The sequence below is a fragment of the Zootoca vivipara genome, chromosome 8 (assembly GCF_963506605.1).
Source record: "Zootoca vivipara chromosome 8, rZooViv1.1, whole genome shotgun sequence".
Taxonomy (NCBI): Eukaryota; Metazoa; Chordata; class Lepidosauria; order Squamata; family Lacertidae; genus Zootoca; species Zootoca vivipara.
In genome coordinates this window covers 33,665,670-33,678,342 of record NC_083283.1, presented here as the reverse complement: position 1 = coordinate 33,678,342, position 12,673 = coordinate 33,665,670, and the positions used below count along the sequence as shown (strand labels likewise).

Sequence of the window (12,673 nt, the reverse complement as noted above, 5' to 3'; positions counted from 1 at the left end):
ATACTAATAACAAACTTAGTTGGTCTCTAAGGTGCTACTGCAAGGAATTTTTTTATTTTGTTTCAATACGTAAGACACTCAACTTACCACCCCAAAAATATACATTGCCATGGGCAATGACATAGCCATGAGGGGGCAGGGAGGGGCAACTGCCAGTGGGGAGCCCGCGTGGTGTAGTGGTTAAGAGCGGTAGACTCGTAATCTGGGGAACCGGGTTCGTGTCTCCGCTCCTCCACATGCAGCTGCTGGGTGACCTTGCGCTAGTCACACTTCTTTGAAGTCTCTCAGCCCCACTCACCTCACAGAGTGTTTGTTGTGGGGGAGGAAGGGAAAAGGAGATTGTTAGCCGCTTTGAGACTCCTTCGGGTAGTGATAAAGCGGGATATCAAATCCAAACTCCTCCTCTAAATCAATAAAAATCAATAAAAATACAGAGCTGAGGTTCTGCCCGCCCCCAACAAAAGGCCTGCCCCTCCCTAAAAATTCTGGCTACACCCATATGTGCTTCCCCATAATTTTATCTGATGTTGCTCCCACTCCATGGGGTGGCTTATTGTTTATATAGCAGCCACATTCGAGATGCTGCTGTACAAGATTAAATAAAACAGATCCCTGCCAATGGAGCAGACAAAGGGAAACACACCCAAAATATAAATAAATAAAAACATACACATATATAAGCAAAACATTTAAAATATTATATACAATGCGCTTTGGGTTCATGTTTATAAGCTGTAATTACAATAGTATACCCTCTAGTTAAAACATTTTCTGTGTTAATATATTCTATGTCAATCTCCATTTGCTCCCTTAGAGACCACATGGAACAGAGCAGTCTTTGTGCAAAGTAAAGGCTTGGGGCAGATGGGAGGGGGACTCAAATGAAGAGAAAAATGAGATTGGGGGAGTCACATAAAAAAAGAGATTAAAGTCACAATTTGTTCCAAATTATGGATTGGTTAGCTATAAATGTATATGGTTTTCATATGCCCACATGCCAAAAAATCATGAGAGATGTAGGCTATTCCAGATCATGAGACACACATACATTTTGATGGAAGATGTTTCTGTGAGAACTGAGGAATGGGCCAGAATTACGGTACCCAGCACCAATGCACAGGAGATGTGCTTGTGCCATTATGCCTAGAAGGCCCAGAAACAGCTCTCATGAGACTTTGGAGCTGGGATTAAATAGCAGGGGCAGGCTCCTTTTCTGATTTTAGTATGGGGGTGGAGGGAAAGCTATGCTGGAAGTAAGGAGTCACACCAGAGTTCAAGCATTTTAGACCTTAGTCCTATGCACACATACCAACTATACTAGAGTAAGTCCCACTGAAATCAGGTCTTCTGAGCAAAAATGCACAGGTCTTGCTGAATGGTCTTCCTTGAAATAACTGAATGATGTCAATAACAAAGGAAGTGTTCAGTTTTTATAAAGTACTAGTGCTTAGAAAAGGTACTGTTAAATATGGGGAGGAATTATTCCTCTTCAGAGACTGTGTGTCTGCAAGTCACATTTTTCACAGTTAAAGCATGGAATGGTAGTTGGAATGGTTCTGGAATAAGCCATATTAAGAAAATCCTAATATTATAAGACATAACATTCTTAACTCCTGTACTGCAAAGAAATTTCCCAAATATTCCTCTTAAATGCATTTTATTTTATTTTTGGCTTCTTGTGGAACAGTTGCATTTATTTGATTCTGACAAATCATAGCGGTTTTTAAAGTATTTAATATAAATATTAAAATTCTGTAAAATCATGTATAACATATACAATAAGAGAAGATAACTAGGTGAACCTCTACTGCACTTATCTTCTAACCACTGTTGCTTACATGCTGCAAATATTTTAGCTGAACTAACTGAGCATGCAAGCTCTGTTTTCTGGAATGAACATACTGTATCAAGCTATAAAACATGTACACATGTTGCAGTTTAGAAGTACGGTAAGTTTTTCCCTCAAACATTTATGCAGTTCAGACCATAAAGCAGAGATAAACACAAATAATAAATTATATTACAACACCCATAATATTGCTAGATTCCATACACAAAGCTGCTTATATTGTGGGGTTTTTTTCCTCCTCACTTGACTATTAACACACATTCATTTTATCAAGAAAAGTCTCTTGAATAGTAGATGCTTCTAAAGGTCATTCGGACTTCTGTGGAAAAGCAACAAAGAGTCTTGTGGCACTTTAAATAGATATATTGTAGCATACGTTTTTGTGGAAAAGAGCCCACTTCATCAACCACATTTGGTATTATCCTAATTTGGCAGGTATTATACAGTGAAAATAACTGTAAACTGGGGTCAAATAGTAATGAAACAAAAAATACTAAAATTTCAATCTGCAGTGTAGAAACTTTATAGTGTAAAAAGTTTACATTTTATGGTTAATTAATATTTGCAGCTTATTGAAATTATATTTTATTGCAGAAGCATCTTAATTCTACACACTTTAGATGCAACACAGAAATCCATATCCAAAGTTAATATAAGCACAGATCTGCTTCTTAAGCTCCTTCTTTACAAGATCAGCCAAACTACACTGCAAACTCTACAGATGTTTTATAGAAACACACACACACATACAGAGGCTCATGCTGATCTATCAGAGGCCATTAGCCACAACTGCAAAATAGATCCTCCATGCTCAAGAACCCTATGAATACTGGATGTGGTCACAAACAATGGCGGAGGGCTGTTGCTTTGATGTCATGCTTGTGCACTTCGTGAGAGAATTTGTGCAGTCATTTTTGGAAATAGGACATCGGAATAGATGGATCTCTGATCCAGCAAAGCTCTGCTTAAGTTATTAAAAGCTTGGATGCATGTGAACAGTCAGAAGAATGCACACCTGTGTTTCTTGAGGGATATGTTCAGAATGAATCCCTTCATTGAGATAGTCCATAATTCTTATGTTAATCACAAACCTTGTTGCTTTAGTGCTTGCAAGTTGTCTATTATTTATAAGGGTCAGCTCACACGTTACATTCAGAAATTTCCTTCATAAATGGGATAGATTGTTTGTCCACTCAAACAATGTTACATGAGCCAGGAGTTCATGAATCTCAGCTGGTATCATGTGTACAACGCACGTACATTTTGCTATTTCAGAAATTGTGGACGTTGTTTGTGGCAGGAGGACCATAATGCACTGCTCACACAAATAGACTTCTGGACATAATGAAAGCACCCCAAAATAATGTCTGAGCTACCCTTAAAATTCAGCTTGTCCACCTACTTCGTCAGATACAATTGGGAGGAAGGTCATAGTTGCTGGAAGAAGTGTTTTAATTTAAATATATCCAGCATAATAAATACACAGCATTCAATATAAAAACATAGCATTACATTTGTGAATTTGTTGACGTTTCTCCTTGATTTGTATTTTCTGTTTGCGCTGAGTGACTCAAAAACTGCCCTGTAGCTCCAATGTATAGCCTTGATCGCATTGGCCATTTCTAGAAGACAATGTATACAAAAGTACACAATAGATTAGTATTGCTCAGGTGTCATGCTTTCTGAAACAAAAGAGATGAATGAAACTACGTACAGTTGTACCTTGGAAGTCGAATGGAATCCATTCCAGAAGTCCATTCGACTTCCAAAACATTCAAAAACCAAAGTGCAGCTTCTGATTGGCTGAAGGAAGCTCCTGCAGCCAATTGGAAGCCACAGAAGTCCCATCGGACGTTCAGCTTCCAAAAGAACGTTTGAAAACCAGAACACTCACTTCCAGGTTTTGATCGTTTGGGAGCCGATTTGTTCGGGAGCCAAGGCGTTTGAAATCCAAGGTACAACTGTATACTGAAGACACACACACATGAGTGCAAGTACCTGTACTTTACAGATCTGTGTCTTAAGAGTAGTAATCCACTGTGTTCAATAGTGAATAAACTGAATGCCTCTTTCATCCCTCAAGGGATAAAAGGGGGTAGACCTGTGGGTTGCAGTCATCAGGGATGTAAACTAGAGAAAGGGCAGGACATGAGGCTTGAGGCTTGCTGACCATTTGAGACAAGGCTCTGGCTAGGGAAGAAGGAAGGACCTGTTGGGGTGCCAATGCTGTGAGACCCTCCACCTAGGTTCAGGTTGTTCGTGTGTGTAAATAAAGCATATATCATAAAGACACCACAGTCTCCGCTGTGCCTAATTAGTCTAAAAGGAAACACAGATCCTGAGTTAATGTGCACCTGCATTTCCTGGAGTTTGACACTGCTCAAGGAGATAGGGGTGGCATGTTAGAATATGTATTTTTTTTAATGAGCAAGGGCCAATTTAATACCACTAGTGAATAGAATGAGTACAGGAAACAAATAAGTGAAGGGCTGCTTACAGTAATGGTTTGCCTGTTTTTCCTGATTAAAAGGTAAAGGGTAAAGGGGCCCCTGACCATCAGGTCCAGTCGTGTCCGACTCTGGGGTTGCAGCGCTCATCTCGCTCTATAGGCCGAGGGAGCCAGCGTTTGTCTGCAGACAGCTGTGGCCAGCATGACAAAGCTGCTTCTGGCGAACCAGAGCAGCGCATGGAAACGCCGTTTACCTTCCCGCCGGAGCAGTCCCTATTTATCTACTTGCACTTTGATGTGCTTTCGAACTGCTAGGTGGGCAGGAGCTGGGACCGAGCAACAGAAGCTCACCCCATTGCAGGGATTCAAACCGCCGACCTTCTGATCAGCAAGCCCTAGACTCTGTGGTTTAACCCACAGCGCCACCTGGGTCCAACCCTTTAAATTAGCAGTTTCCTGAACTAAGTCAAGAGGGAACTAGTTCAGGAAATTACTAATTAAAGATCCAGTAGCCAGGAGGAGCAAGCACTGCTTTAACGCAAAGTAAATGGGAGGCATTTTCTTGATTCCATTGAACTAAAAAGATGACTTCTTTCGGTTCTATCTGACAAAGAGTTCTACTTCTCCTTTACATCTGCAGGTGTTGCCATACGTCTGGATTTTCCCTTATCCGGAATACTGCTGTCGGCAACAGTGTCAGGGCGGAAATCGGACAGATGTCCTGGAAAATTTGGGCATATGGCAGCCTGTGTTGGCAGTGTTCCTTTTGCCATTTTCCCATACAAATAGCTCAAAAATGGTTTTTTTTGCAATTTTGCCCCCAAAGCCAACTTTGGGTACAAAAAAGCTCAACAACTTTTCTGTCTGTTTGAAAAGTTCCTTCACTCCCTCTGAAGGAGCAGCCACGCAGCTTAGGACGTCTGCATCCATTTCTGTTGCTTGAGGCTCAGGTGGCCTTAGTGGTGCTGAGTGCCTTGCAGCAGCTTGGCTGGTGGCCCAGCTGCATCACTCTCTGGTCAGGAATACCCTAACTTCTATTATCTATGCCAGGCATCCCCAAACTGCAGCCCTCCAGATGTTTTGGCCTACAATTCCCATGATCCCTAGCTAACAGGACCAGTGGTCGGGGAAGATGGGAATTGCAGTCCAAAACATCTGGAGGGCCGAAGTTTGGGGATGCCTGATCTATGCTTTGATAACCTCTAGGTTATATTACTGCAGCGTGTTATGCATAGGGCTGCCTCTGAAGTCAGTCTGGAAATTTCATTTGGTGCAGAATTCAGCGGCTAGGTTGCTCACCAGGGAAAGACAGTTTGAGCCTAAAACGCCAATCCTGGCCCGACTGCGCTGGCTGCCAATTAGTTTCTGAGCCAAATTCAAAGTGCTGATTTTTACTTAAAAGTCTTAAATGCTGCAGTACTGCAATACCTCAAAGACTGCCTCTTCCCATATGAACCGACCTGGACCCTGCAATCATCATCTGAGGCCCTTCTTTGTGTGCTCCTTAAAAAAGCACCCATAGGGTGGCAACATGAGAATGGGACTTTTCTGTGGTAGCTCCCCATTTGTGAAAGGCTCTCCCCCAAGGATGCTCGCCTGGCACCATCATTATACAGTCATACCTCATGATACATCTGCTTCATGGTGCATCTTTTCAGGTTACGGACGCGCCGAACCCGGAAGTCCCGGAACAGGTTACTTCCGGGTTCGGCGCGTCCGTAACCTATGTGCATGCGCAGAAGTGCTAAATTGTGCTTTGCGCATGCGCGCCGCATTGCGTCACGCACATGTGCAGATGTGGCACTTCATGTTGTGGCCTTTTCATGTTGCGAACGGGCCACCAGAATGAATCCCGTTCGCAACATGAGGTACCACTGGACATATTTAGGTGCCAAGCAAAAACTTTTCTTTATAACCAGGCCATTGACCTTTAACCATCTGTGGCCTTTTAAAGGCGGGCAGGATGTTTTTAATGCATTTCAATTTTCTCTTGGTTTTAATGGATGCATGTGGGGCTTTTTGTCTGTCTGTTTGGTTGGTTGTAAGCCGATCTGGGTTGCCCTGGGCAAGATAAAGCAACTAACAAATTTAAGAACAAATAACAAAAGCTTTCATGCTCTTACTTGATTCAGCCTAGTAAAATAAAATCACTTTGTTTTGATTTGCTTACCTTAACTGGATGCAGATAGCCATCCCCTCTCAGCGTGCCCAAGCCCTCTCCGGGCAACTCTTCTTCATCCTGCAAGCTACGGGTAAGGTGAGCAATGTAGGTAGTGGCCAGGAGCAGCACGTCCAACTTGGAGAGCTTGGTGTCAGGTGGCACAGAGGGCAGGGTCCTCTGCAGCTCCAGAAAAGCATGGCGGAGAGTCTGCACTCGGCTGCGCTCTCGGGCGGCATTTGCAGCAGCTGGCCTCCCCAAGGCTATTGCAGTTCGCTGACCAGCTGAAGAATCTGTGCCAGACACACCGGCTGGCAGAGAGCTGGAGTTAGAGCAGGGCACAGTGAGCTCCTTGCAGTTCTCTGATACATTTCTATAGTCCATTGGTGGAGATGAACCTGCAGCCAACAACAACACTTATTTCCAAGTACTTCAGAGGATGATCATAGTTACGTATTTTTAATGTTGTTATAATTACATTCTGACCCGATTTTTTTTTTTTTTTAGTATTACTGCAACACTTTGGACGTACAATTTGTTTTTCTCTTATATCACTGTGATTTCAGGGAACACAGCTCATAACAGCCAGTTCATTAAATCAGTATAGAACTGATTTTGTGGGTACAATCTGCATGGTTGGCCACTAGTTTTAGGCAGTGGTGTAGTATGGGTTGGCAGCACCCGGGGCCATGTGGAGGAAGCGTGGGTGGGAGGGAAATGGATGGCTTATGCTGACCCTCCAAGTGTCCCTATTTTCCAGGGACATCCCTGATTTAGAGAAGCCGTCCCGATTTCTGATTTGATCCGAAAACCTCCTGCTTTTCCTTAGGATGTCCCTATTTTCATTGTAGAAATGTTGGAGGGTATGAGTATGCATGCACATTCAACTGCCTAATGGCATTCACATCACCCAGGAGATTGCAGCCGCAAAGATAAGAAGAGTTGTTCTATTGTCTGGAGAGGTCAATTCCTGGTTTGCATGGAGAATCCATTTCCAACGGAGTCCAGTACCAGAAGTGCGCAGCTGTACTGAGGCAGCATGGGGTGTTGAAATTTTGTGCGCCTAACAATTTTGCGGCAACTTCTCCTGTGCCCCCACCCTCACTATGTCACAGGTTTGGGTGAACTAGTCTAAACAAATCATCTGAAGTATTAGAGTTTGCAGATCAGCAGAACCTTATGGAGCTATGCATAGCCAAGAACTGTGGTCATGTATGTACAGAGTTCAGGCAGTTCTAAAAGACTTTCAGAAAACAGTGGCTGACCTGAGAGCAATAAATTAGGAGGCAATCAGAAGCAGGTAACTTTAAAAGTATACATTTAGGTGGAACACCAGTCAAACTTACAAGTTTAGAATTTACTCACATGTTTAGAATTCCGTTTTGAACAGTGATCTCACTCTATGAATTAATTTCCGCTTTTGCACCAACAGACTGTGACCTTAAACATTAAGAGTGCCCAATAAAGTTATCCACAGAAATGGCAGATATTTTGTTGACTGAGCTGAACAGCACATAGTACTCTTCCCCAAGTCAAATTGTGTAATGGCAAAGGCTGGACAAGTTATTTTGGCACCCAACTCCCAAGGAAGAAACTAACACATGCGCCTCTCCTTGTAAGTAATTAAAATACAATAAAAATATTAAATAACTCAGAATTTTCTGCCGTATCATAACACCCCAGATCTGAGACAGTTTCCTCACTCTGCCTAATGGTGGGGCCAGCATCACACAGCTTAGATTGTATTAGCTCAACAGATGGATTTCTCCTTTAACCCCCCCCCCAAAAAACCCCCCTCTATGTCTAGAGCCCAATTCTGCATTCTGTAAATAATATATTATTATATTAAGTGTGGAAAATCAAATTACACAGAATCTGACTCTGTTATGTGGGTAATAAATGGGTTGTCCTTTTAGAATAAAAAAATTTACACTTCTTCCAGAGGTTAAATATTCATTCTTTCTTTTTGAATATTCCAGTAGAAATTAAACTTTATATATTAAAAGGAAATATGAGATTGAACTAAATATTTGGCAGAACAATCCACACCCTATTTCCTCTGGACTGGTGGAGGCTGGGGGTGGATTGCTCCCTAAGTATTTTGTATATAGTGTGTGATTGGGGTGGAAGGGTGTTTCAGGGGTTTAACAGCAACTCATCAATGGGACATTAGGAAGGTTCTTCAAGTGGAGAAATGAATGGAGGGCGAGCGAGCCTAACACACATTTTATGCCTATGGTGAGAACAGGATCGGGACCACTGGAAGAACTGTATTCCCACCTCAAAGGTTTCCCCTAGTTTCAGCAGCTTTCCCTGTTTCATTCAAGTATTTTGCAAAAACCTATTTAGGGTGATAAATGCGTCTGATTCTTGGCTTTGTTTTAAAGTAGATATTTATTTTTGTACTGATGTAATTGTTAAGTTGTTGTTTTTTAATTGAATGCTCACATTGCAGCAGACTGTAGCCAAAAACAACAACACTACTGATATTATTGTATTATTATTATTAAACATTTAGTGCCTAACGTTTTCAAGGAGCTGAACAAGGTATCAAAAAACAACACACACCCTGCTTACAATCTAAGGGACAGAATGAAAAAAGAAATAGGAAACATACACTGCAGGGAATGTCTAAAATGTAGTAGTGTGTAATTGTAATGTTATGACTGCCAAAATGCTTTTCATGTAGAAGATCTCAGGTTTACTCCCTGACATCTCCAGGTAGGGCTGGGAATGTCTGTGGTCTGAAACCATGGAATTCTATTGCCTGTCAGGGTAGGAAATGTTGAGTTAGGGAGACCAATGGTCTGACTTGGTTTAAGTAAGGCAATTTCCTGTGTTCCTGTTCACACAGAGAAAATTTACAGGCACAGACTAATTTGTAGTTTCTGTGGTGACAGTTGTCCTCTTACAGTTGAGAGAAATCGCTTCTAAAAGAGGCACAGAAACTCCCATAAAAATTATTTATACACATGTAGGGAAATAACTGATCAAAATCTAACATGGAATATTTAGTGCATCCATGTGTCACCTGCTGTTTATAACCAATATGCATTTATTTTCCTTAGTGCAAATCTGCATCAGCATATTTTTAACAAGTTCCACAGATAGATAATAAACTTGCAAGTAGTCAAGAGTGAAAACCAGTCAAGATTGTCCCCAAACTTCCAGTGGTGGCATTCCAAAATTAAGTGTATTCCTATAACCAATTTGGAAGGAATCAATGCATTTTAATTGCCTGTCATTTGTTTTAGTATGCCCCCAATATTTTCCCTTTCAGGTTTTAGCTCCTTTGCTTTTGATTTGTTTTGTCAATAGTTGGTTTTTTTTAATTAATTTGCCTGAATGCTCAGTAAATATTAGGTGCCCATTGAAGTGCTATAGAATGTGTACATTTCCTTTTCTGGTCCAGCATTCCAACAAGCAAATTATATTAGTTAGCCTCCAACAAATACATTGTAAGCGAACAGCTGAGGATTCCCTTAAGCTCTTTTACACTTGAGGGATCTGAAAAATGTTTGATGATACAGAAGGATTCTAGGTAAAGGTAATGCATTACAGTATTGGGCTTTTAGGATCTCTTCAAGCACCATTTTGGCTGTAACATCCGTTAACTGGGAGAAATGAACAGAGATCTTTAGGGCGTAATGAACAGAATGACTTCCACCTTCCCATTCTTAACATTTACAGTATTTGAACACAGAGTAGGGGAAATCAGTAGGACTTATTAGCAAATAAATTCCTCAATCCAAAATTTTATTATTTGGAAGTCTTATTGATTTGAATGAGGCTTACAGCCAAGAAAGCACTAAATTTAGCAGTACCATCCAACTGTTTTTATTACAAAAATTAAACCTAAAAGGATAAAGCTAGTACTGTACTGTATGAAGCATTGTTTACTTAGGAGCATCCCCCCTTGAACTAAATTCCTGCTACTTATGAGCAGATGTTTATAGGACTGCAAGGGAAGAAAAAGTAGTGCAGAATTTCCCATTCAACGTTCTAGGTACAACCATTTCCCCAAGCATCAGTGTGATTTTCGCTACCTGGATGCAAATACTGTACGCCTTCCCCCACTCTCACTTTCTTGAGGCTTGAGGTCAACTTGCGGCTGATGTATGGCTTGATCCTCAATACACATAAATAACTTCTGTTTTTAAGATCGGGATGGAAGGTTCTGTAAGACATTCCCATTATATATATATATATTTACTGTTTTTATTCAAACCGTTGGAACATCGAAAAGTATTCGTTCTTATACATCGCATCTGTAACTCAAATAGATTTCTTACAGCTACACATTTTGACTTTTCGGCACTGAAAAAACAGCAACTGGAAACAAGCAGCCGCTGACTGATTTCGCATCCGAAAAGCCAGGAACTTCTAAGAGATCGAGATATTTCCTATTCCGAAAGCCCACAAATTCACACCGTCCTTCAGCTGAGCCTAGAATAACTCCCAACACGAATCAATAGCGGCAAGACTTGGCTCACAATCCTGCAATGAAACAAATATCACTTGCAATTCCTCCTGAGTATAATGGCAATATGATTAGGGAGAGTTAACTAATCCAATTTAAAATTACCTGCTTGTTGTTGAGCCTGCAGAATTCGCCAAAGCTGAGCGAGCCCGCTTCTCTCGATTTGCAGGGAACTTTTATTCCCAGTGAAGTTAACTGCGGCAGCTTCCTAGAGAACATGTTCAAAAGGCAAGCAGACCACCAAGCTGCATCTCTAAAGCAGCAGTTTTGGGGAAAACCGTTTCGGGCTTGATTTCCCAATGATTGGGTTCTAACAATAAATGAGACTGCACCCAAATACAGAACCAGAGTAAATATAACAAAACAGCACAATTGTTCGCTATTGAGATAGAGAGGGCAGAAAGTTACATAGCACTTACTTAGTCTTCTGGGGTGAGCACCCGGGGCAGAGAGGCGCCTGGCAGGCCAGTGGCGATGTAGTCCGGGCTGGGAGTGGAGAAGCGCGTCTCTCTTATAGACTTCCGAGGGGCTCCTCCGCCTCCTCCTCCTCCTCCTCGCCTCCTGCTGCTGCTCCTCCTCCTCTCGCATCGCCCCCTGTCCTTCCTGGCGAGCTCGACCTCTTTCCCCTGCAGGGGGCCGAGGCGCCTTCCGACAAAGCAGCGGCCTCACCTTCATCCTCCTCCACCCGGTCTCTCCCTCCCGGGGAACAGACGCAGCTCTCATCTGAGCCACAGGAGTTTCTTAGGACCCGTGGTCCTGGCATCCATCTCCAAGGTTTGGTCTGACGCCAGCTCCTGATGAGGAAAAGAGGGCGCATGGGCATGTGCAGAGTGCAGTCCCCTTCGAGTGAGTAGAACCAGGCATGGGTCTCTGGCAGGGTCTCAGCCAGGCAGGTTTGAGGTGGGGGCACCTCTGATTTTTATCAATTACGCCTGGTGTTTTGTTCAGGGGTCCAACCAGGGCCGGATTTAGGTTTGATGAGGCCCTAAGCTACTGAAGGTAACGGGGCCCTTTATATGGCCAGCTGCCCTTTGTCAACAACAAATTGTTTTTTGTGTTGAATATATGCTATATGGTAATATATGGACTTAATAGGTATCTAAAGCCATTTGCACATGCAGAACCAGGCACCCTATATATAGAAATGAGCAAACCAGTGATATTTTAGGGAGCAGGCTATGGTAGCAGGCGGGCCCCATTACTTACAACACAAAACACTGTTGCTGTATGTAGGTTTTATTTTATTTGTTTTTTATCTTAGATTTTGGAAATGTACATCCAGGTTGTTTTTTCTTTAATTTTTTTGGGGGGCCCCAAAGAGAGTGGGGCCCAAAGCTATAGCTTGTTTAGCTTATACGTAAATCTGACACTGGGCCCAACTGAGTTATTTGAAGAAGGGGATGGTGAATCAAACTGTTGCATGAGCCGAAAAAAATATGGAGGTCTGCTAATTATTCTCCCTTCCTGCCCTAAGGGTGTATGGGTGTAGCCAGGGGGGGCAGCTGCCCCCCAAAATTCAATAAAAATACATAGCTAACTGAGGTTCTGCCCCACCAACAAAAGGTCTGCCACCCTAACAAAAGGCCTGACTACGCCTGTTAGGCCTCTGCTTGCATCTCCCCCCCAAGCTCTTGATGGCTATTTGGTTTTAAAACATGCACAACATGCACACTGTTAGTGTTCTGCAATGTTTTATTGCAGTTAGAAGTTTAGCATACAAACTGTCAGGCAAAAAAA

At 42.3% G+C, this 12,673-nt stretch overlaps 1 protein-coding gene across 1 annotated transcript; it reads right to left on the bottom strand.

The window, feature by feature from the left end:
* Positions 1 to 1,649: 1,649 nt before the first annotated feature.
* TCF24 (transcription factor 24) lies at positions 1,650 to 11,583 on the bottom strand. Its single transcript, XM_035124574.2, has 3 exons — positions 11,356 to 11,583; positions 6,469 to 6,854; positions 1,650 to 3,471 (listed from the first exon to the last, which is right to left on the bottom strand). The coding sequence occupies exons 1-3, from the start codon at positions 11,522 to 11,524 to the stop codon at positions 3,358 to 3,360; spliced, it is 669 nt and encodes a 222-aa protein (XP_034980465.2). The 5' UTR covers positions 11,525 to 11,583; the 3' UTR covers positions 1,650 to 3,357.
* Between the last annotated feature and the right edge of the window lie 1,090 nt (positions 11,584 to 12,673).

Bases quoted from the DNA above. Each gene is read 5' to 3' on its own strand.
- TCF24 (XM_035124574.2), bottom strand. From the start codon at position 11,524: ATGCGAGAGGAGGAGGAGCAGCAGCAGGAGGCGAGGAGGAGGAGGAGG. The intron at 6,855-11,355 runs GTAAGTGCTATG...TGTTGGCTGCAG, and splicing joins TGCTCACCCCAGAAGACTAA to GTTCATCTCCACCAATGGAC. The intron at 3,472-6,468 runs GTAAGCAAATCA...ATTGTCTTCTAG, and splicing joins GCTATCTGCATCCAGTTAAG to AAATGGCCAATGCGATCAAG.